The 26,470-nt window shown below is 33.5% G+C and overlaps 1 protein-coding gene and 1 pseudogene across 4 annotated transcripts in view; both read left to right on the top strand.

Annotated features, from left to right (window-relative positions):
- The window catches only part of LOC145242646 (protocadherin gamma-A4-like), a 237,888-nt gene that overhangs the window by 63,973 nt on the left and 147,445 nt on the right, over positions 1-26,470 (top strand). For all 4 annotated transcript variants that reach the window (XM_080105768.1, XM_080105766.1, XM_080105767.1 and 1 more), the window contains exon 2: positions 9,799-12,247. In XM_080105768.1, coding sequence (XP_079961894.1) covers positions 9,878-12,247 — 2,370 coding nt within the window. In that variant the 5' untranslated portion in view covers positions 9,799-9,877. The remainder of the gene's footprint in view (positions 1-9,798; positions 12,248-26,470) is intronic.
- LOC145243213 (U2 spliceosomal RNA) lies at positions 12,961-13,179 on the top strand (annotated as a pseudogene).

The raw sequence follows: 26,470 nt of genomic DNA, 5'->3' as shown, positions 1-26,470 counted from the left end.
ATATTTATTTTCGATTTTATCTTTTCTAGATCATAATCATGAGAAATCATGATAAGTTTACATGTACAACATCTATAATATAAATCTCACCTTAAATGTATGTGTGTATGTATGTATCGCAAAAACTTTTGACACAGGTGACGAATTCTGACAAGATCAGTATCATTTTGAAAATCGACCTCTCGGACGACAAATATAAAAAAATTGGCTAAAAATATTAATTCCTCCACCCTAAACTCGGCCGTTTTGTACAAGAAGGGGTAAACTTTTTTCGCCAACATTTTAACAAGTCACCGTCACTGTTGGATTGACTTCGGTTAATTTCAACTGTTTTGACTTCCAGTCGCGTTATGGAGACATCGGCTAAGACGTCCGATTTTCTTTCACTTTCTTTTCCGCCTTTGTGGCATGGGTTCGAGCCTGCCGCCTACTACCACTTTTTTTTCACGTTCTTTTCCTCTTTTGCAATATGGGTTTGAGCCTGCCTGCCTAATAAAATTTTTTTTTTTTTTTGGCTCAACATACATCACCTAACACCTGAGCAACGCTGGGCACCCAGGCTAGTCTATAATATAAATCTCACCTGTCTGTTTAAATGTATGTTTATGTCAGGTCATATCATATACTACTGGTACCATGTAACCCAGTACTACCTGCCTCATGGTCGGGTCACCGGCAACTAAACTGGTCCCCCACCAGACTTGTTTGGTGAGGAGGGTGGCTACTCTGCCTGAAGGATTAAAAACAAGACCTTCCAAAGGGCGAATGAACTCTTTTTCGGGATCAACGGTCAACTAGCACCGTGTGTGTTTGTGTGTATGTATGTATGTGTGTGTTGGGGTGGAGAGGGCTCCCGTAAGATGTGGTGAAGGCAGCCTTTCTAGGAGAAGCAAATCTCTGATTTAAAAAACCATAAAGCTGGAGACCAGTATCTGCATTAAGCTGGTCTGCAGTTTAACTTGTTGCTGGCTATCTTGCTCTTGCTTGTTGCTGGATCTCAACATTTTGAACTGAGAGAGAGACTTAGCTGTCGTACAAAGTTAAGACTCTGTAACATCATCTGTGTATAGATACTCCTTCAGGCATTTGTCTATAAAAATGGTCCTGTGGCGATGGAAAAGTTGTGACGTGTGGAGGCTTGAAATGTTGGAAGCATGTAATAATTGATCTCAATGACCGTCTTCAGTGTCATGCCTGCTTGAGCGTGTGAATTCACCGGTAGGACTGAAAAAAAAAAAAAAAAAAGTCATTTTTGGGCTCATGGACTTTAAGTGTCTGAGGGTGTGGCACTCGTCTGACAAGACGTTGCAATCATCATGTCTGCCTAAAACTTTCGACAGAAGCGACGGATTTTCATGAGATCGGTATCATTTTGACGACAAATATTGAAAAATTGGCCAAAAACATTAATTCCATCAACCTCAACTGGGCAGTTTTCTAAAAGGAGGGGTTGATTTTTTGTGAGCCATTTTTGCAATTCATCGTATCGGTGGATTGGCTTTGCCTAATTTTAATGTTCCGAACTTCCGATCGCGTCATGGAGTAGGGGTGAGCCGTCGGGTTTTCTTTCACTCTCTTTTCTGCCTCCGCGTCACAGGTTCGAGCCTGCCTGCATACTACCACTTTTTTTTTTTTTTTGCTCAATACACACCTCCAAACACCCGGGCAACACCGGGCACCTAGGCTAGTTAAAGATATATAATAACACGTTTATACATAGGTTTTCACCTTTCATACGCATTAAAAAGAATGAGGTTGTCTGATCAGCAAATCTGTAAGCGTTTTTTAAAAATAATATATTAAAAATAAATATAAAATAAAATAAATATAAAATAAAATAAATATAAAAATAAATTGAATAAATTAAAATAAAAAATAAATTAAATAAATTAAAATAAAATAAATATAAAAATAAATTGAATAAATTAAAATAAAAAATAAATAAAATAAATATAAAATAAAATAAATATAAAAATAAATTGAATAAATTAAAATAAAAAATAAATTAAATAAATTAAAATAAAATAAATATAAAAATAAATTGAATAAATTAAAATAAAAAATAAATTAAATAAATTAAAATAAAATAAATATAAAAATAAATTGAATAAATTAAAATAAAAAATAAATTAAATAAATTAAAATAAAATAAATATAAAATAAAATAAATATAAAATAAAATAAATATAAAAATAAATTGAATAAATTAAAATAAAAAAATTAAAATAAAAAATAAATTAAAAAAAATTAAAATAAAATAAATATATAAAAAAAAAACTTGACCCAAAATCATTTTACATCGTCTCATCGACTAAAACTACAAAAACAAATACATTCGTTTTATTTATTTTTAAAGAAAATTTAGTCGGCAATTATTTTGACAGATAATATTTATCGCTTTAAAAAGAATTAAATTGCAACAAGTTAAAATAAATAAAGAAAGAAACATAATCGTTTATTTATTTAAAGAATATTTTGCTGACAATGATGCAAATATTTTTGTAGAAAAAGGAGAAAGAGTAATTAAAAAATGAATTGCTTTGACCCTAACAGACATTTTATGATTTCAAAAGGAATATTATTAGTAAACACGTACATTATACAGATTTGATGTAGATATTCCCACGGTGTACCGGGCTCTTTTTTTTTAATCAGTTAACCTTTTATGGCAGGAGTCTCCAAACTATGGCTCGCAGGCTTAATTTGCCCTACCAAAATCTTTAATCCAGCCTGCGGCTTCCTTATTGAAAACATAAAAATATTCAGGAAAATATTTTTAAATGGAAATGCGTGAAAACCATGAGCAGTTCTACATGAAAGTGACATATTAGCAACAAAGATGAGTTATCGACCCCTGTTCTTCGAAAGAAAATTGACATCTAGCGGCCATTATGTGAACCTCAAATATAAACAAATATTTACAATAACACAAAAAATATATAACAAAATAAATAACACAAAATATATGAAAATCGAAACATTTATTGTATAAAAAAAAATGTATCAAAATATAATGTTAATGTATTAATATTTCTTTTCAATGTGTGATTTAATGTATCAAATATAATTTTAGTTTGTCAATGTGGCAAAATAGATTTTAAAAAACATGAAACGTTTATGAAGATTTAAGAATATTTTTTTTTACGGAAAGATTTTTTTTTCACAAGATTGTATAAACATATATCAAAATAAAATTTTTGTTTGTCAATGTTGCAAAATAGAATTGAAAAAACATGAAACATTTAAAGAGGTTTAAGAATTTTTCTTTGTACAGAAAGACTGTATAAAAATGTAGTAAAATATAATTTTAGTTTCCATGCACTTTTAGAAAAGAGTTATCGACCCTTGTTCTTTGGCTGACATCTGTCAGCCAAGTGATATCTGTCGGTGGTTCTTGAAAGTAAAATTCGCACATTCTCCTCATGTCACTGACATGCAGAAGTGCCAAATAATGTGGTAGTTTTTCTTCCCTTTTTTTCTAGGGACACTGGTTTGAGGGACACTATACGTCAGGAACTATCTAAACAGGACGTTCATCGTGAGGCTAGTGAGCATTACAAGGGCCAAGTAGTTAAGGCTAGGCTTAAGAAAGTAGCCAACGAAGCCATGAACTCACGTAACAAGATCTCCATGAGTAGCTCAGACAAGTATATAGCTAGTATCAAGCACCCAGACGGACGCATCCTGAGGTTGACTTGGGAGATCTATAAGGGATTTCTAGAGCATTTTGAAGAGTGTTTCACTCGACAGTCCGATCTCCCTGTTCACAAATTTGGCAAATATTTGTCTGACACTCCCCGCCTCGTGGCAGCTAGAGTGGCTAGTTGCAAGGGCAGGGTAACTGAGCAGGAGATCCTGACTGAGTTGAAGCAGATTGGCTGCAACAGATCGCCGAGACTCAATTGTCTTCCTTATGAATTGTACTTGAGGCTATCGATTTTGACAGATGTGTTCAACTCCTGGTTTGACGAGAGTTCCATCCCTGGTCAAATCATCAAAGGAATGATCACAGGAAAACGGATAGGCATAGCAGGGAAGAACTAGACGATTACAGGCCCATAACTCTGCTAAACACATATGTAAAGATTTTGGGCAAAGTCCTATTGAATGGCTGCAGGTCGTTATTGGCGAATTGATCGAACCAGAGCAAAATTATGCGTTGAAGGGGAGATCAATTCAAAACAACTTGTATTTGATCCGTATGATCTTAGAAGGAGGAATAAGATGACACGGAATCCGCGCTGATCAATTTGGATCAATCCAAAGCTTTCGATAGGGTTGACTATCGCTTCCTGACATCTGTTCCAACCAGGCTTCTGCAACTTCCGCAAATGGATCTCCGTATTGTACCACATGCGATAGAGGTAATGGGATGCTGACGGTTAATAAGTTCTGTAAATTTTATTGAAATTGGAAAAGCTTCTGATATTTTGGTGGATTTTTTTTTACTATAAAGAAAAGTGGATAATTAATTAACTGTTATCGATTTTTTTCCCCCTCTTTACACAGGTGTTCTTTGGTCTACAATTTTCTCTGGTTGTTATTTTCACGATATTTCGAAAGATGTAACTTCCGATCTTCTTCAGATATATTTTTTTTATATCTTGTCAAAGTCAGGAATCTACTCGAGCTCCACATAAACTGATCATGTTGTCTCATCATCTACTCAATGCTTAAACCTTATTCTGAAGTAGCTTCTGGCCTTGATAAGAGGTGACCTCCCAAGTTTAGTTTCAACAGGCAGAAAAGTAGGACTTTCTGGTAGATTCCTGACTTTGACAAGATACAAAAAAAAAAAAAAGAAAAAAAAGATCGGAAGTTATATCTATCGAAATACCGTGAAAAGAACATGGTAAACCAAGGAAGACCTGGGTCGCGTGTGTAATGAAGCAATTTAGCTGCAGGCAACCCGACAGATATCAACTCTTTGGAGCCTGGGTGCCCGGCATTATCGCAGTGTAGTTTTAATTTAATAGAGAAAGCTAAACGTTTACTTAATATTGCAACTATCAAATTACTCGCCTTCTCACGAGGACTGGGCGTAGTACATGTATGGTTTGGCTCTTACACAACCATCACACTATTTTATGACATCCACGACTCTTAACGAATCTCCTTTGTAGATTAATGCCCTCAGCTTAATTCAGCGAAAGAGTCATTTGAAAAAACATAGTATTGACCCTGTCTGTCAGGTATTATTTCAAGGGAATAATGCTAATAGTAAATCACCATGGAATTTCCATGGGGTTTCTGTATCATACTGTCTATTATTATCTGCGAAGAAAGAGTGTTTCTTTAAAGGTCACTACTTAAAGAAGTCAAACACAATCGTCAAACGTTTTTATTATTATTATTATTTCTTTGTTACCTGTATTAGCAGGTGTTTCAGTGACCACCTTGGGTCTAATGTGCCTCGCTTTCCACGTTTCTTTGTTGATTGTTTCTTATGTCTTTCCGAAGTAAACCAGCTGACGTCATTCAAGGCTTCTATTTGACACATCCGTTGAGGAAGGGACAAGAAAGAGTCGTCCAAATTTGCACACCTGTGACCAGCACGCGTCACAGCAGAATGCCTCTCCCAAACAACACGGGGAAGGGGAACGAAATGTTCAGACCTAGATTTACGGAACAGCTAACCCAAATCTCAGACAAAACATCTGTTTCTTATACAACCACACCATTATGAACATAGACAAACATAAAAAAAAAAAAAATAAATAAATAAATAAAAAAGATGCGCCTGATTCTCATTTAAAGTAAAATAATTTTGTTGGTTGAGTAGAATCTTTGTATTCTTTGGATTATTCCGACTACTATTCTCATCTTGGATGATTTTTTTTTTTTTTTGACTGATGTAATCTCCGACCACTCCCCCAAATACTACCTATGAAATCTAATATATAAAACGCGCTATGTCTGTCTGTCTGTCTGTCTGGTTCCATATTTTCAAACTCTATCTCTACCGAAACTACAAGTCGGCTTCATATCATTAGAGTTTTTATGGACCGTTCTCTTATCGGTCTTTAGCTGGTTAAAATAGTTTTTAAGGGGTCAAAAAATGTGTCAAAATTGAAAAAAAATCGTTAGACATTTTTACATTCATCTTAGTTTATTTTTAATTTTTAATCAGTTCATATGCATGTCACGTTGGTACAGTGGTAACGTCACCAGCTTTGAATGCTACAGTTTTGGTTTCGATTCCAAATATTTTTATTTTTACTTTTGAAATCATGACTATATAATAATATATACGAAATCTGGACAAATTAAAATATCATATTTAAGCGTATTTTACGACCTGGCAAAGCTAGTCTAATATATATAAAATGCAGAATCTTTTCTGCATTCAACCATAATTTGAGAAAAATAAACTTCACTCTATGCCTGACATGTTCACTATGTTTTAGACACTTTCTCCCCCCTCTTCTTCTCTCCCCCAGCTCCTCTTCGATGGCAAATACGGAAAAATTGGCCGAAAACATTAATTCCTTCACCCTCAACTGGGCACTTTTCTACAGGGAGCAATGGCTTTTTTTTTTTACCGATATTTTCAAAAGTTATCCCCTCTTTTCGATTGTTTAGCCTTAATTTAAACCTATGTCACTTCCGGTTTGGCGATGGGCGCGACAGCAAAAACGTCACGTTTTTTTGTTTTTTTTTTCAAGTTCTTTTCCTCCTTCGCGGTACAGGTTCGAGCCTACCTGCCTACTACCACTTTTTTTTTTTTTTTTTTTTACTTAACACGCACCTCCAAACACCTGGATAATGCCGGGCACCGAAGCTAGTGTAGTCTAATCCAAAGAGTTGATATCTGTCGGGTTGCCTGCAGCTAAATTGCTTCATTACACACGCGACCCAGGTCTTCCTTGGTTTACCATGTTCTTTTCACGGTATTTCGATAGATATAACTTCCGATCTTTTTTTTCTTTTTTTTTTTGTATCTTGTCAAAGTCAGGAATCTACCAGAAAGTCTTACTTTTCTGCCTGTTAAAACTAAACTTGGGAGGTCACCTCTTATCAAGGCCAGAAGCTACTCCAGAATAAGGTTTAAGCATTAAGTAGATGATGAGACAACATGATCAGTTTATGTGGAGCTCGAGTAGAGCTTGATTATCTAAAAGGACAGCTCAACAGGAACCTATTTACATTGGACTCGAAGACGATCATGTTATAGCCAGCCGGGAGCAGGCCACAGTGTTGTGTTCCACAGATGGACAGTTCTAGGAAAAAAACTCTGCTCATGGAAATTTTATTTAGTTTTATACACAGATAGAGAATGCGGCAAGTTATTGGTAGTTATTGCAGCTAGTCGTATATTTGTTGGAAACGTTTTACAGGGACGGACCATAGATTGAAGCTCCTCCCTTTTAGATGTTTGACTTGTCCACCAAGTTGCAGTCATAAATGTCCAACATTCTTTGTTTTGTTTTCATCATCATTCTAATGACAAGTATGTGTAGAAACAATGTGAAAAACAAACTGTCAACAATCTGATACCCTCCTATCTATTTAGGACAATATAAGAAAAAGTGATTAGGTTGGATTTGATAGTAATGAGGATAATGAGGATAAATCTTTATGTTACATAAGAAAAAAAAATGAACCAATTCTCAAAAATTTGGAGAAGTACAAAACAGGAATTCTTCAGGTTACAGTTCTCATCTTGAATATGATTTTCACAACGTTTCAGTCGATGTAACCTCCGACATCTGCACATGATTTTGAATGTGGCCCTTTCTTTAATCCACAGGAGTAGCATGCTCTTGAATTGTCCACAAGGTCATGTGGCGTAATGGATAAATTACTAAGTAAAATTCAGTTCTAAGTGAAACTCTTCTGGTTGAAGCTTTAACTTCCAGTGTGGGCAATATGTAGAATACAATTGTGAATTCCTTAGGATTTCTATCTGGTTTTGGCTGATGGGACGAGAACATGCTACCCATGTGCGCTAAATAAAAGGTTTTGTTTGAAATCTCATGCATAGTCCCAAGTTCGACAGAATGATTCTCAAAGTTTGACATAAAGATTTCCGAGTCTGACAAAAAGACTCTCAGACAGAAAGACTCAGAGTTTGACAGAAAAATCCTCAGAGTTTGACAAAAAGACTCCTAAGTTCGACAAGATATGCTTGAAGAGGCTTGGATGTTACATCGGCCAAAACGTTGTGTGAATAAAACTAATAACGAGAACAATAATTTGAATAATCCAAATAATGCAAAGTTATCAATCCTCATCTCCAAAATTCAAAAATATAATTGCAAAAATTTTAGTCTTTCATCAGAAACCATGACCATCTTTCATCAGCCGTTTGTATGTGTGGATGCAATAGCAACTGACATCTCTCTCTCTCTCTCTCTCTCTCTCTCTCTCTCTCTCTCTCTCTCAGAGTCACTAAAAAATGTGTTCAAAAACTGGTATGCACAACACACTGGAATTAGTTCACACATTGACAGGGGCGTCAAATTTTTTTTTTTTTTTTTTTTTTCCTCAAGGGCAGCTTGCTCCTGTATTTAGTGATAGACCTGCTCCCACCACCTATTCAAGCTAACGGGGGGGGGGGGTGAGAGAGGCTTTGCTTACAGAGTAAAAAAAAAGAAGCAAAAGTGTCAGCCTTTGAAGGAATAATAGAAAAATAAAATGTCTGTTTTGTTAATGGCACAAAGAGCTGAGATGAAAAACAGTTCTTTCTTTCAAAACAATCAACGACAGATGGATCGGTAAAAATTGGACTGGTCTTCTTGAAGGTGCGGCTTCCGCTATATTATGCCTCAGTTACTATAGCACAAGTTTTACCGAATTATTGAATGACGATCACGCATATTAACTTACTCGAATCATTATTTATTTTCTACGTCATGACATGTCATAGGAAATAGACAGTATTAGCCAATTTGGCGACCCTGTCCAATTACAGTCCCAAATTTCTTGTTTGTTTCATTTCAATTGTCTGTAATTATATTAAATAAAAAATATTCATAAATTGACTTTTTTAAAAATAAGTATTTATTTACTTTTAAGATTTAAAAAAAATAAATATGTTTATTTCACTCAATATGGATCCACGTTTTCTTGTTTGTTTGATTTAATTTTCGTACAATTTTTTGATAAAAATAATGCTTTTTAATATACAAAATAAGATTATTAGTAAACTGTTTTTCTTTCGAATTAATTTAATTTCAATGTAACGCATTAATAATTTGTTACATTTGATATTGATTGTTACGGTGAAAATGTGTTTGCAAATAAACATAAAAATATATGCAAAAATAAAAACATTTATTTGAAAAAAAAAATAAAAATGAAAAATTCCTAAAAGTAATAAAATATTTATTTGAAAAAAAAAAATGAAAAATTCATAAAAGTAATAAAACATTTATTTGAAAAAAAAATGAAAAATTCATAAAAGTAATAAAACATTTATTTGAAAAAAAAAAAATGTCAGTTATTTTCGCTAATTTTCGCCTAAAAATGTTTTCTTTAATATTTTTTCTACCTTATCGTTTTTCGTTATTTTTGGATATATTCATTACTGTAACATGACAATTAAGTGGGGACCATTGATTTTCCTTGAAATTCAATATTAAAAATTTTGAATTTTGCTATTATAATTTAGTTGCTCTGTTAATATTGAAAAAAAAACAAAACAATATAAACCATTTTAAATGCCTACATAGAATTTTTCTACCATTCCTCTCTGACCGCGACTTTTAAACATTGCCAAATAAAAAAATCTATAAACTTGAAACCTTTTGTATCTTACCATTCTTTCTCATCCTTTTTTTTTTCCTATCTTTTCAGGTATTGCAAAGATTTCTTCACTTTACCTTAAACGTATAGGGATTCAACTCTGATTCCCTGACGTGGATTTTATTGGAACATGTTGTTTCCAATTCTGCTCATCTCAGTTTTGCATTTGAGTCACTGTGCAGATTATACTTACAGCGTCAAGGAAGGGCAGAGCCCCGGCTCACTTGTCGGCGATCTTGCAGCCGACGCCGCACAGCACATGCAGAATGTTGTCTTTAATCAGCTACCATCACCAGATGCAACTAAATTATTCCGGGTCGACAAGAACACTGGCAAGCTTTACACAGCACAGACGATCGATGCTGAAGCCTTGTGCCACTATAACACAAAATGTTCGCAAAGTTTAGACGTAACCATACAGCAGTTTAACTCAATTACCTCAATCTTAGACATCGAGATCCTCATTGAGGACATAAATGATAACCCGCCCGAATTTCCACAAAAGCAAATCAATTTACAGTTTTCGGAAAACGATGGTAAAGGTCTCAAAAAATCCATCCCCGGTGCAACCGATAAGGATATCGGCTTCTCAAATTCGCATATAACATACGAGCTGAAGGAGGATCAAAATGACCCATTTTCGTTGGAGGTATCAAAAAAGCTTGATGGGACTTCCGAACTACGGATAGAATTACAAGAGCGGCTGGACCGCGAAGTGAAGGAGTTCTATAAGATCCAGGTCGTGGCAAAGGACGGTGGTCAACCATCCCAACAAAGCGTGCTGGACCTTCATATATCTGTTATAGATACTAACGATAATCCCCCTAAATTCCCGCAAAATGTTTACAACGTCTCCATCAAATATGAGCACGAGGTTGGGATACCGGTTATTATCTTGACGGCAACAGATGCCGATGACGGTGAAAATGGTAAAATCTCTTACCATTTTAGTGCTAAAACATCAAGGAATGCCAGATCATTGTTTAAAATAAATCCAGAAACAGGGGAGATAACTCTCATAAAAAAGTTTTCCGTGCTTCAGCAACTCAGTTATAAATTATACATAGAAGCCACGGATCATGGGAACTCCCCTTTGAGTTCGATTGCTATCGTTAACATTGTCATAGTGGACCAGCAAAACAATCCACCAAAGATTTTCATGACGTTTATATCTGTTGCAAAGAAGGACACCGTGCTGGTCCCGGAAGACATTTCACTGCACAGCCTTATTGCTAATGTGAAAGTTTCTGATGATGACGCCGGACAAAACGGTGATGTGAGCTGTGAACTGAAACATGATAAATTCAAACTACAAAGCCACGGCTCAAAGCGTTATATAGTAAGAGTCCGCAACTTACTGGACCGGGAAACGCAGGAAGAGTACGATATTGTTATCAAATGCCGCGACCACGGGTCGCCACGCCTGGAAAGCGAGAGCAGATTTAAAGTCAAAGTAACTGATGTAAATGATGTGCCGCCTACGTTTCCTGATGACACGTTCAAATTTGTCATCGATGAAAATCTTGACGCAAAACATAGAGTTGGAATCATCAAGGCCACAGATCCCGATCTGGGACCTGGTGGTGAGTTGACATATTCCTTGCTGACCAAAAATTTTGATGAAGGAAACGCACATTTTTTGCCGTTTCGGATATCGGAAAATGGCGTGATATCAACAGTCATGTCCTTGGACTACGAACTTCTAAATGTTTATAAATTTAAAGTTCTAGTCAAAGACGGGGGAGTACCACCGCTGAATAATACTGTGACGGTTATCGTCGAAATAAACGACAAGAATGACAATGCGCCACGCTTCATTTTCCCAAATATGAATCCTTATACCTTAAATGTAGAGTACTATCCACGACATACTAAGAACATAACGGTCTTGAAAGCAATCGACAGCGATAGTAGGGAAAATGCCTTCCTCAAGTATGAATTCATATCTGGAAATAGTAATCGCTTATTCAAACTGAACCATTACTCAGGATTACTCACTTTTAATCGTGCGTTAAAACCCCGTGACGCCGGATCTTACAAACTGGAGTTCAGAGTCAAAGATAATGGCTTACCTGTATTATCAGCGACAACTACACTCAACCTCAAGGTCACCGTGAGTAACAAAACCAAGGAAATAACTCGCGCATCCAGTTCGAGTGCGAGCGACGGGATACACATGTACCTGCTGATAATCATCGTGTTTGCAGCCGTGACACTGTCGGTTGTCATAACTGCACCAATCACTATCTGCATCGTAAAATGCAGAGATCGTAGGAATGCTACCTTTAAGGGTGGTGCTGCTACATTGCCCCGCTGTGGGGTCAATGGTCATGCGCATATGACGACATACCATCCGCACCACCCGCAAAATTTCTGGCCCGGAATGCCGGTCGCCATGACATCGGATATCAGTAGGAATACTTTACCAAAAAGATCAAGGCGGGGACCAAACAGTCCCGGCCTTGAAATGAGGCCGCACCAAGGGGAAGTTATATATGAGGTAAGTAATTTTAAATTTCACTATTTCTTTGTTCGGTTTTCATATATGCAACTTAAGCAGAGGATGTATATCGGCTGTATTGTATATATACACAAATCCACACACATTATGTATGTATTTATACATACACACACACACACACACACATATATATATGTGTGTGTGTATATATATATATATTCAAAAAATTCAAAAAATTTCTTCAAGTTTACAAATTGAATAATTCCATAAACTTAAAGCAACTATAAACATCAATGCTAATATCGTTAGGAAAATCCTAACCAAATGATAAAGTTCAATATTCAAGATAGAGCATTGATATAAGAAAATCAGTTTCAACTCTGTAAATTAAAATTTACAGCAATTTATTATTCGACAAGGAATACAAGTTGAAAAGTTAAAATTTTCCTCTCATGCATGGAGCTTCAGAGAATAGCTCTTATCCTCAGAGGAAAATAGCAAAATAATATTCATAGGCAAACTATATATATATATATATATATATATTAGTGATGGAACGATTCCAATATTTTTCTCGATTCCAATATAATTACCAATTCTGTACTAAATTCCTGATTCTGATTCTTTATAAATCTCTATAGAGTTGGTATTTTCCCCGATTTCTGTAAAAAAAAAAAAGTTAAATATGCAGATATTTTTCTAAACGTCAATATACGTTTGTCGAGGATGATCTATAGATTTTAACTTAACTCGTATTTTCTTGGCCTTTTGGTCAAGATCAAAGTGTAGTATCTGTTCTTCAGATGCTGCACTTCCATTTCTTGTTCTCTTTCGGTGGAGGAGAAATCCTTCACGACTGAGACAATTTTTATTTTTGTACCTTTTCTCCACGTTAAAAAACGACCCTGGTGTCTAACTCTGTCCCGTGGGGAGGCATAGTAAATAGGTACTTTATCATTATTAAAAAATTTTAAAATCAATAAATATTTATTATTTTATCATTATTAAAAAATTTTAAAATCAATAAATATTTATTATTTTATCATTATTAAAAAATTTTAAAATCAATAAATATTTATTACTTTATCATTATTAAAAATTTTTTAAATCAATAAATATTTATTATTTTATCATTATTAAAAAATTTTAAAATCAATAAATATTTATTACTTTATCATTATTAAAAAATTTTTAAATCAATAAATATTTATTATTTTATCATTATTAAAAAATTTTAAAATCAATAAATATTTATTACTTTATCATTATTAAAAAATTTTAAAATCAATAAATATTTATTACTTTATCATTATTAAAAAATTTTAAAATCAATAAATATTTATTACTTTATCATTATTAAAAATTTTTTAAATCAATAAATATTTATTACTTTATCATTATTAAAAAATTTTAAAATCAATAAATATTTATTACTTCATCATTATTACCAGCAATGAAAGGTTTTGCTTTAAACAAAAAAAAAATAAAAAAGGCAATAAAAAAAATCGGTTTGGCATCGGAAAACAGGCAACAATTTATCCGATACCAATTCTGATACCCCCAAATTTGTCAATTTTTCCGATTCCCGATTCCGATTAATCATCTCAACATTATATTGTTAGCACATAAATTGAAAACTATGTCATGAGAGAAGTCATATTTGTATAAAAGTTTATAATAATGCAGAAAAAAATGTATTGGTTAAAAGGATATTCCAAATGAAATCTAGGCTCAGTGAAAAAGTTGAAAAACATGGTACAATCCAAAGAAAATGTTAATTGGCTGGATGTAGAAATGCAAATTAAATAATCCAATTGCAATTGCGATAATCCAAGTTGTTGGTCGGTAAACATGAGCAAACTACAAATGCAAAGATGGCATCTTAAAACTGCTGTGGAAGATGTTTCCACCGCAAAAGATACTAAGTAAACAAAGTTATAATTGGCCTCGCAACAATTCCTTGTCGAATAAAAAATTGTTGTAAATTCTAATTTACAGAGTTAAAATTGAATTTCTCATGCATACATATATAGTAAGTTTTTAAAAATATATATGGCAATTAAGATACAGAGAATTTTCTGTTTCATACTCGTGACGATTCGTCAGGCTATTGCATGCAATTTATGTTACTATGTGTTTTATGGAAAAAAAAGGAAAGAAACCTGTGGCTTTTTTTTAGAAAATTTTCAACGTTTCGTCCTCATTTTCGGCGGACTTCCTGAGGAAATTGATAAGGATGATTGAGGAAAATAAAATATACCAAAGATGAAACAAGAATCCTATGAAAAGTGAGATATTTGTTTATTTTATGCACATATAGGGAAAGCGATTAAAAATGTAAGTGGAGAATGTGTATGTAAAACGTAAGTGGGTAAACGTAAGTAAAAAAATAAAAGAAATCATTAGCATAAGTGGGGAAATATGTTTAAGACGAAACTGATCAGGTTTCGAATCTATGTATGAAGTGAAGCTAAAAAGATGAGAGAAGAATTCTATGAAGAGTGAGATATTTATATATTTTATATACATATGAGGAAAGCGATTAAAAATGTAAGTGGGAAGACATGTGTAAAACGTAAGTAAAAAATTTTTTTAAATTAATAATATAAGTGAGGAAATGTGTTTTCTCAAAAATGTGTGTTTTATAAATTGACGTGGTGCTGAGTATGCTAGTTAACCAATCAGATTTCTTGTTATTTACAAACACATTTATAGCAGCCAATGATTGTATGTTTATCAGACAGGGGGTTCACTTTATCCGTAATTCATCCCTTTCTTTGTTCGTTTTTGGAGGAGATAGAGCCACATTTTCTTTGTGTTAGAAGGTGACCTAGTTTTCATTTGGATGTTCAGATATGGCCACTTACATTTTCTAACTGTATCGCAAGTAGACTTAGCAAAAATTCTAGCACTGAAAGCGTAACCATTCTAAATTACTCAGAAGAGGCTTGCCTTTTTTCTGTTGTTCCTGGTCTTCGGGCCGAGATCAAAGTGTAGCATCTGTTCCGGCAGATACTGCAAGCAAAGACCATATGTGTCGGCAACCTCACATATAAGACCTTGGTCAATGTAGGGGCAACCCTTCATACCAATTGTCATTATCCAACTCCCCTACTCCCCGGGGAGTTGGTCCCCTTTTCCCCTTGTGCCTAATTTGCTCAGTGGGGGAGCAAATAAATACCATCTGTTCCGGCAGATACTGCAAGCAAAGACCATATGTGGGGGTAACTCAACATATCAGACCTTGGTCAATGTAGGGGCAACCCTTCATACCAACAGTTACTATCCAGCTCCCATTTCCCACCTCTCGGGAGCTGGTCCCCCTTTTCCCTCCCCCCCTCTCTCTCTCTCTCCACATTAAAAAACGGCCTTGTGCCTAATTTGCTCAGTGGGGAAGCAAATAAATACATACTGCAAGCAAAGACCATATGTGGGGGCAGCCCCACATATAAGATCACGGTCAATGTAGGGGCAACCCTTCATACCAATTGTCACTATCCAGCTCCCCTAATCCCCGGGGAGTTGGTCCCCATTTCCCCTTCAAACCTCACATTAAAAATCGGCCTTGTGCCTAATTTGCTCAGTGGGGGAGCAAATAAATACCTCAAAGTGTAGTATCTGTTCTGCAGATGCTGCACTTAAGATAATTTGTACCAGTCAATGGAGGGGAAACCCTCTATACTGGGACAATTATTATTTTTGGTAACCAGAGTGCCCCCTTTTTGCCTACTTTTAGGGGAGCTGGTTTTTACCCCACATTAAAAACGGCCTTGTGCCTAATTTGCTTTGGTGGGGAAGCAAATAAATACATTAAATTACTCAGCAATATAGATTTGTTTTAGTTGACTAATCGATATTTCACTTTTTTGTTTATTTCTGTCATCATATGATCAGTTTTAATTAATCGATTTATTTTCATGATAAAATGTATGGATTTTGAATTTTGAAAACAACGTTAATGTGTTTTTTTTTTCTTTTTCAATTAATAAAATATTTATGCACAGTAAATGCCTCATTTGCGTATTTATTTTTTTAAACTGTGTTTAATGAATTAATTATCTGTACAATTAATTTATCATTTGATTTTCTTATTATATATGTGTATTAATTTTCTTGATATTATTATTATTATTATTATTATTATTAGTAGTAGTAGTAGTAGTAGTATCAGTAAGAATATTAATCAATGCGATTTAATGAAAAGGGCTTTAAAATCAAAATGGCTACGTCTGTTTGATTATTTTGAAATTCAAACAACTTCCAGTTACATTTACACGCGCATACATCGACACAATAAAAAGTTAAGATTACTTCGAAATAATATCTTTAAAAAAAATTTTGCATAAAAACGCAATGATTAACACAAGTTTTTTTTTGTCAATAATTTAATAGACACCTTTATTATTTTTAAAACTAAATTTGCTTTTCTTGGTGGTAGTAGTAGTGGTGATGATGATGGTGGTGGGGGGGAGGAGAAAAGAGATAAATCCATTAAAATTGCATACAAACGAAAAGTTAACATCTTTCTACATTACAAAAGACGAAAAAGATTCCTTTTTTTTTTTTACAATCTTCATTAAGTGTTTGAAAAATGGGCAAAAACCAGAAATTAACCATTTCGAATTATTCAGTAATATAAAATTGTTTTATTTGACCAATCGACGTCTTAATTTTTCGTTTATTCATTTCCTTCAGTTTTCATTCAATGTGGAATTCGTTTTTATTATTATGCCAGTACAAAATTTAATCCTCTGACTTTGCACACCGAAAAGACCACATAAAATAACCTTTTTTGTGACTATGTTCATAGACAGTAAATTTCCTCAACATTGGAATACATCCAATGCCATGGAAATCACGTTTTTGTTGCTTTTTTCTTCCAAAATACCAAATAAAAAATGTTCGTTTGTCTATAAAGAAGGTTACAGCTAGATTATATGCTGCCCCAGGGGCGGGTAGTATTTTGCTAACACACACACACACACACACACACACACACACACACACACACACACACACACACACACACACACAATGTGTTTACTTATACAAACATTGTTTTAGAGAAATCGTTTCATCAGGCTGTAGTATTAACTTGAGCCAAACTCAAGAATGTCATTAGTTCATTTATGAGTTTGGCTCTCAAATTAATGCAGCAAATCTCTAAAGCGAGGCATTGCAGAAACATGTATGCATATATGTAGCCAATAATCTTTGTATAAATAGACATAATATATATATATATATATATATATATTAGCCGCATTGCAGAAACATGTATGCACATATGTAGCCACTAATATTTATATAAATAGCTATAATATAAATACGCTCTGCCTATTCATGGAGCACTTGTTGATAAATGCAGGAGTTTCAGTGGATTTACATCTAAGAAATAAAACTATACAACCACTGCATGTATTATATATATATATATATATATATATATATATATATATATATATATATATATATATAAAATGAATATTAACAATTATATTTATACACAAGTGTTTCATGAATACACATTCATCAATGTAGAAAATGATAACTACTGCTGGTTGTGAGATTCAAACCCAGTCACAAAATGCCCTTTGACTACATAGACTGGCATTCTACCTCAAGGCTAACGGCAATTAATACAAGAATTGAGAGAAGTGTCTATAAATTCTAAGTCAGTCGGCATAAATAGTAAATAGTCAGGGAGTATTCAGCGACAGGAAGTCAGAATATTGCATTTGCACTAAAGTTGACTGCCTTTTCTCAATTCTCTGAAGAAGACCCAACTTTATTTTTTAAGGGTTTTTATAACTATAGCATTTTTTTAAAATAAATATTAACAATTATTTTTATACCAACAGGCACTAGTGTTTGGTGCTTAACCAATCGCCTGTAAAGTCCCACTTTCAGTTTTGAGAGGCAATGGACACCCCCTGTAAAGGTGCCTTTGTGAAGCAAGGCTTGCACAATCTCCAACAGCACATTTTAAACCAGTATTATTTGAGTCCAGCGGCAAGGAAAAGTTCAAGGTGATTGAAAACAATGCTGGGGTAAGCAGAGAAAGACTGGTGCTATTTCATAGTTTTTCTTATTTGTTGGATAACCAAGGCTTGAGAGTCTAGTTTACTCTACTATTAAATTCATAGCTAGAGGGAAAATATATGAACATGTAGTTTTCCCCTAGGATATTACTGGGAATGATTTATTTTGGGTATTTTTTTTAGAGGTGGTGAACTTTAAATTAAAATAAATTTCAGAAAAATATGTTTGTTATACAACTATGTGGTATATTCCAAAGTTTAATGTTTGGCGTTTATAATTTAAATACAATTCGGGGCATATGTCAATGCAGTTCGCGTGTATATGGCATAATCTAAAATTATAATTTTCACAAACTCTGTGCATTAAATTAGTCCGTATTTTGGCAATAATGCGTCGAATGTTGTCTTCCAAGTGGTCTATTGTGTTTGGTTTATCACTGCAGACTTGGAATCATATCCCCAAAGAAAATAATCTAATGGGGTTAACTTGCATGAACAGGTGGACAGTTGACAGGTCTATATCGTGAAAGTATTCGTTCAACAAATGTTTCTCTCAGTAAATTGATCATATCATTTGCGATTTGCGAACGCTGCTCAGACGTCAGTCTTTTCATGATTAATTGGCAAAACTAGCTAAACTAAAAATAAGCGATAGTTGCTAATTCTGCAGTGAAAGGAAATGTACTCGTCGATTTAGAGTTTGCTGATTTAAAAAATACACCCTGGGTAATAAGTGTTTACATTTAATTATTTAAATTTTGTCAAAATGTGAATATAGTAAAAATTATTGAATAAATATTCATGCATATCGATTAAATATGTGTCATTTGTAAGAATCGATGAATCATGTGATGTGTATGAATTATCTGATTGATGAAAGTGATTGGAAATTTTATTTAAAGAATATTGGTGAAAATTTATGGGAAGAACTAGCGAGTTAGAAGTAACTATCGATCTATCAAAAGAAAATAAAGTTGTCAATTTAAATTTTGTCGCCTTTAAAAAACACCTTATATTTATGTGTGTGTGTGTGTGTGTGTGTGTGTGAGAACGAGAACGAGAAAGAGAAACCAATAGAGGATAGGGAGAGAAAGATAACAGAGAGAGATGTATATAGAGAGAAAACAGAGAGAGATGGCGAGAGAGAAAGACAGAGAGAGAGAGGGAGGGGGAGAAACGATGTACAGAGAGGGAGATATATATAGAGAGAGATACGACAGAGAGAAAGAAAGAAAAAACGAGAGGGAGAGAGAGAGGGAGGGAAACGATAGATAGATAGATAGATAGATAGAGAAACAATAGAGAGAGAAGGATGGAGAGAAAAACAATAGAGAGAGAAAGAGAGAGAGAGAAACGATAAAGACAAAAAAGAAACGATAGAGAGAGAGAGAGAGAAGAAGAAGAAGAAGAAGAAGAAGAAGAAGAAGAAACGATAGAGAAAGAGAGAGAAACGATAGAGAAAGAGAAAGAAAAAAGGAGAGAGGGAGAGAGAGAAACGATAGATAGATAGATAGATAAACAATAGAGAGAGAGGGAGGAAGGGAGAGGATAGAGAGAAAAACGAGAGAGAGAGAGAGAGAAAACTACATATATATATATATAGAGAGAGAGAGAGAAACACTAGAGAGAGAGAAACGAAGGAGAGAGAGATGGGGGAAGAAACGATAGAGAGAGAGAGAGAGCGAGAGAGAGAGAGAGAAAGAATAAAGAGAGAAAGAGAGAGAAAACGATTGCGATAGAATGGTTATTGTTTCACATGTTCGAGATTCTTATGCCCGTTTAAGTTTGGTAAATCTGAACCTTACTCTCCTGACTCATCTCATTCTCCCCTTTTTTTTTTGTAACATAAGAATCGAAAGCATGAAGAGAAACCATTCTCCCCTTCACAAGAATTTATGGAGAATTTCTCTTCACTGTAAATGGTCATGCTTACTACGGTTGAAACTAACATGGATGTGCTGCCTTGCTGGGGGTCCTGGAGAGAAAGACAAAAAAATAAAAGAATCAAAAAGTGGGTGCAGCCATTTTCATTTAATCCCCTACCCCTCTTCATCTCCCCTCCCCCTCTTTCTCTCTCCACATCTCCAGTCATATTGCTTTTTGACCTCTTCTCAGACTGCCTCTCCTCGCCTTTCTCTGTCATGTGAAAACTTAAGCATTTACTTATATATGCTATAGTCACCACTTATCAAGGCTCGAAGGCCACTCAAGGATAAGGGTTAATGATGATCGATGCTGGTGGAAATTGAGTAGAAATTAATTATTTAAGAGGATGGCACACCAAGAACTTGTTTACATTGGACTTGAAAACGACCATGTTATAGTCAGCTGATAAGTAGCTCCTCGGTATCGCGTTCCATAGACAGGCAGTTCTGGGAGAATAAAAAAGCTTTGCCCATGGAAATTTCCTAAGCTAAAAAGTTTATAAAATAATAAAAATATATTTATTCGTATAGAAAAGAAACGGGGTGGGGGAGAAAGAAAATATCTTGGTATTGAAATACATCTTCAATGCAAATTTTTTAGTTTTCTAATGTTTTTGTAAAAGAAAAACTCTCAGTCATTATCGACAGTCTGACTGTTCAACAGATCTTGCTTGCTAGGCGTGACGTCATTTTTCAGTGATTAGGCCTTTTATTACAAAGGTCACAGTCTAAGTCGAGGGCTGTTTTCCGAGTACATAGCCCTGCAATAATATGCCGCAAATGTTACCCTTCTGTGATATTTTTCCTTAGAAAAAAATAATCTGGAACCAATGTCCCTTAGAAAAAATAATTTGGCAAAACTTGCAGAGAATGCTCTGCTGTATGGTTGTTGTAAAAATGGAACGGAAACTTAAATTTCGTTCCGTTTTAAATTCGGTACATTTTTATATTACGCCTAACTCATCCTTCACATTCGACATTTCAACTTTTATAGGTTTTCAAGTATGCTGATAAGGTTGGGGGTGTTTATTCCGAAAGCCGTTCTTAACATGGGGAGGCTGGAGGAGTCTATTAAGAAAGCCGTTCTTAACATGGGGAGGTTCGGGGTGTCTATGCGTTGTAAGCATACCCAAAAACCTAGAAGTCGACATTTCCAGTGTGAACGATGAGTTGGACTTATGTAGAAACAAATTACCAAAAAAAAAAAAAAATACCAAATTAACATTTTTCGTTTAAAAATTAAATTATTTCGTTTTTGTTAATAAAATTTTATATAAAAAGTACGATTTTTGAATGTTATTCTTTCGATTACTTTCGTTTTTTAAGGGCACAATTTAAAAAAAAACGATTAAAACGTAACAAAATTTAAATTCACATTCCATTTTTACAACAACCGTAAAACAGAGCATTCTCCGCAAGTTTTACCAATTATTTTGAACCAATGCCCCCTAGAAAAAATAATCTTGAACCAATGTCTCTTAGAAAAATATCTTGAACCAATGTCCCTTAGAAAAAAATAATCTTGAACCAATGTCCCTTAGAAAAAAATAATCTTGAACCAATGTCCCTTAGAAAAAAATAATTTTGAACCAATGTCCCTTAGAAAAATAATTTTGAACCAATGTCCCTTAGAAAAATAATCTTGATCCAATGTCCCGTAGAAAAAATAATCTTTAACCAATATCCCTTTGATAAATAATCTTAAACCAATGTCCCTTAGAAAAAAATAATCTTTAACCAATGTCCCTTAGAAAAAAATAATCTTGAACCAATGTCCCTTAGAAAAAAATAATTTTGAACCAATGTCCCTTAGAAAAATAATTTTGAACCAATGTCCCTTAGAAAAATAATCTTGATCCAATGTCCCGTAGAAAAAATAATCTTTAACCAATATCCCTTTGATAAATAATCTTAAACCAATGTCCCTTAGAAAAAAATAATCTTTAACCAATGTCCCTTAGAAAAAAATAATCTTGAATCAATGTCCCTTAGAAAAAAATAATTTTGAACCAATGTCCCTTAGAAAAATAATTTTGAACCAATGTCCCTTAGAAAAATAATCTTGATCCAATGTCCCGTAGAAAAAATAATCTTTAACCAATATCCCTTTGATAAATAATCTTAAACCAATGTCCCTTAGAAAAAAATAATCTTTAACCAATGTCCCTTAGAAAAAAATAATCTTGAACCAATGTCCCTTAGAAAAAAATAATTTTGAACCAATGTCCCTTAGAAAAATAATTTTGAACCAATGTCCCTTAGAAAAATAATCTTGATCCAATGTCCCGTAGAAAAAATAATCTTTAACCAATATCCCTTTGATAAATAATCTTAAACCAATGTCCCTTAGAAAAAAATAATCTTTAACCAATGTCCCTTAGAAAAAACCCTTAGAAAAAAATAATCTTGTCCATTAGAAAAAAAATAATCTTTAAACCAATGTCCCTTAGAAAAAAATAATCTTTAACCAATGTCCCTGAGAAAAAAATAATCTTTAACCAATGTCCCTGAGAAAAAAAAATCCTGAGCCAATGTCCTTAAAGTTAATATGACATAACAAACCTAGATAAGTAAAACACCGTAGAATGTAAAAAAAAGACGTTAAACTAAAGAGTATGATAAAGGCTTATTTTTTGATGGAGAGACTGACAGTGAGCAATTTCATCCTTCTCTTTCAAAATGGCCGACTCAGCTAAAAGACATGGGCGAATTATTTACTTTATAATATTAAGATTGCTTCCTTATCAACCAAAATTTTGTGTCAGCTGTGAAAACGTATTTCACTGATTTTATCACTTGGATAGTTACACATATTTCGGATACTCAATTTAGTTGCTACTAATAGAAAGGCTCGACGTTGCCCGGGATTTAATGAGGAACACACTGACATGTTTTTACTGCCCCTCGTTTCGCATCCTAATATTGACCATTTAATTTATATTCTATGTTATTTTTTCATAGTTCTCTTATCTATTCAGCTACAGATGTCGATTTCTTATTAGTTTCCTCATTTTTATTTTTTTATTTTTAAAGATGCTCTATGGTTACGGAATCTATCATTGCGACATTATATTGTCATGCATTTTTTCTATCTAAGCAAAGAATTTGTATTTTTTCTGAAGAGTATATGCACAAAAAAAAAACCCGGTATTGACATAATAATGATAACCGCTTGTTTCTGCATAACAAAACGGATCTGTAAAAAAAATGTACTAAAATTTTAACATGCTAGAGGAGCTGTTTTGCATGAAAAATAACAATTTGGATCTTGGAATGTAATTATACTGTTATGTGTTTATATATGCTCTGTTTTTTTTTTTCTTTTTTTGCTCAGCATACACCTCCAAACACCCGGGCAACGCCGGGCTGAAATGCTAGTATCTTATATATATATATATATATATATATATATATATATATATTATAAAGAAATGAACCATCGCGTAAATTCAATCAACTAAAAACTGGAAAACGGGGTGAGGAAAAGAAAAAAAAATATATAATGGGGCAAGTTATATGTACATATAACTTGCCCCATTATATATTTTTTTTCTTTTCCTCACCCCGTTTTCCAGTTTTTAGTTGATTGAATTTACGCGATGGTTCATTTCTTTATAATTATTCTAAAATTTTGCCAATCGAATAAAGTTATATATATATATACATACATATATATATATATGTGTGTGTGTGTGTGTGTGTGTGTGTGTGTGTGTGTGTGTATAAGAATAACAGCATAATTTCGGTACATTTTTATACAGGTCTGTTTTGTTATACAAAAATATACCAAAATTTTAACATGCTGGAGGGGCTGTTTTGCATAAAAAATAAGTATTTGGATCTTGGAATGTAATTATACTTTTATTCTTTTATATATGCTCTGTTTTTATATTTAACATATATTGAGCTTCTAAACAAAAAGGATTGGTATATACAGAAAGAGTGAAATATAACTGAAAAAAATATAGAAAGAATGAAATATATATATATATATATATATATATATAATATGAAAATCAACTGTTCTGAGTTGCAATAGATCGGTTCCATATTTTACACACACAAAACTCGATATCCTTTTGGATAGAGCTTTATAAAAATAAAAATAAAAAATAATGGATAGAGCTTTATAAAAGATACATCTTAACATTTCATTGCAGTTTTCACGGAAAATCGATACAGAGGAGTTCGTTTCCATTCAACACGTCCGTATACATTTGAATATAAGCTCAGTGAAGTGTTAAGTCAATGTAAAATATTTATTATATACCCACACAATGTTTTGATAAGTGTATTATATAAACATCTATATACAATGCTTTATTATATCAATATCCATAAATGAAAATTGACTCACAGAATCATGGTTCTATCATAGCCGTCATTGGAGAACGCTGCACTAAAGATTAAAGCGTTAACAATACTGCATAGAGCACGGTCTAGTATCACCTGAAACTATGTATAGAGCACGGTCTAGTATCACCTGAAACTATGTATAGAGCACGGTCTAGTATCACCTGAAACTATGTATATAGCACGGTCTAGTATCACCTGAAACTATGTATAGAGCACGGTCTAGTATCACCTGAAACTATGTATAGAGCACGGTCTAGTATCACCTGAAACTATGTATAGAGCACGGTCTAGTATCACCTGAAACTATCAAAAACAATATAATATGCTTTGGAAGTTGTTGAACCTACCCAACTTTATGAAACTAGCAGGGGTATGGGGTCGCCCGGCGTTGCCCGGGCATAAAATATGCTTTAATATGATATTTTAATTTGTCCAGATTTCGTATATATTTTTATAGAGTCGTCATTTCAAAAGTAAAAAAAAAAAAAGTATTAAGATGCAATGAGCTTGAATCGAAAGCCGAAACTGTAGCATTCAAAGCTGGTGACGTTACCACTGTACCAACGTGACATGCATAGAAAGTGATTAAAAATTAAAAATAAACTCAGATGAATGTACAAAATGTTTTACGATTTTTTCTATTTTGACCCACTTTTGACCCCTTAAAAACTATTTTAATCGGCTAAAGACCCATAAAAAATGGCCTGTAAAAAAAATCCAATCATTTGAGGCCCCTAGTGCTGCTTTGTGACTTTTAGTTTCGGATGAGATAGAGTTTGAAAATATAGAGCCAGACAGACAGACAGACAGACAGACAGACATATAGTCATTTATATATTAGATTATATATAAAAAAAAAAACAACTTTTAGTCCGAAGTTCTTCGTTGGAAAACTCTATTGTTTGTAAGTAAATTAATCTGTTACAATCACTGCATTCATTTGCTTCCAAGGATTTACACATTAGTCTTAATTGTTTACCATGAAAAACTGTTTCGGGGATTTAAAAACAAAACAGTATTTTATCTCCAAGCTCCCCAACAGTGTTCATTAGTGACCACCTCCTTCTAAAAAACAAAAAAAAAAAAACCCAAAAAAACATTCCGGATATCAGATCTAGTATTTAGTCTTGAATAATTTTATTGCTAACCTGTTTCCTTGTTAAAAACTTATCTGTGTTCTTCGTACATTGGCCAATAAAAGAAAGTGTTGATTATTTACAAGACTACTGTATTTTGTAGAGTTCGGACGAATTCATTAGGCTATTTATCATCCTTTTTTAATCATTTATATTTGTATGTATTTATGATATTTGTTTTATCTCTACTTTATATATAAAAAAAAACGCTATCTGTGTGTGTGTGTGTGTGTGTGTGTGTGAGATAGATAGATAGATAGAGAGAGAGAGAGAGAGAGAGAGAGAGAGAGAGAGAGAGAGAGAGAGAGAGAGATAGTTCCGTATGGATTCTAAAAAGGCTAGTCCGATTTTATTTAAATTTCACACAAATGTACTTTATGTGTCTGGGAATGTTCCTAGATAGGTTTTTATATTGGAATGCTTCTGATAAGTATCGAAAATTGATAAGCAAAAATATCCCATTAAAGAAAGAACAGTCCAATTTTGACCAAAGTTAACATCATTATGAAACCTAACACCACAAGTGCATTTGAGAAGTTTTATCACCGCACAAGCAGAACGGCCTGGCGTATAAAATCAACAATAGATTTTTTGATAAAACAGAGCTACGTTTAAAATGATTTTTTTTTTTGTTTGGAGTACAATTGAACCATGATACTTGACTTTTGCATTTTAAACTTTAATTCACGCCATTATATAAAATAATTATGTAAAATCAACAGTAGGTTCTCTACAGTGCAATGTAGATTATAATGTATCACGGATTAAATGACTGCAGGGAAGGATGTGAAGCTTCCTCTGATT

Source organism: Euprymna scolopes, chromosome 21 (assembly GCF_053919585.1).
Source record: "Euprymna scolopes isolate OS-2025 chromosome 21, ASM5391958v1, whole genome shotgun sequence".
NCBI classification, from domain to species: Eukaryota; Metazoa; Mollusca; class Cephalopoda; order Sepiida; family Sepiolidae; genus Euprymna; species Euprymna scolopes.
Note: the sequence above shows the minus strand (reverse complement) of the source record. Positions and strands in the feature narration are given on the sequence as shown.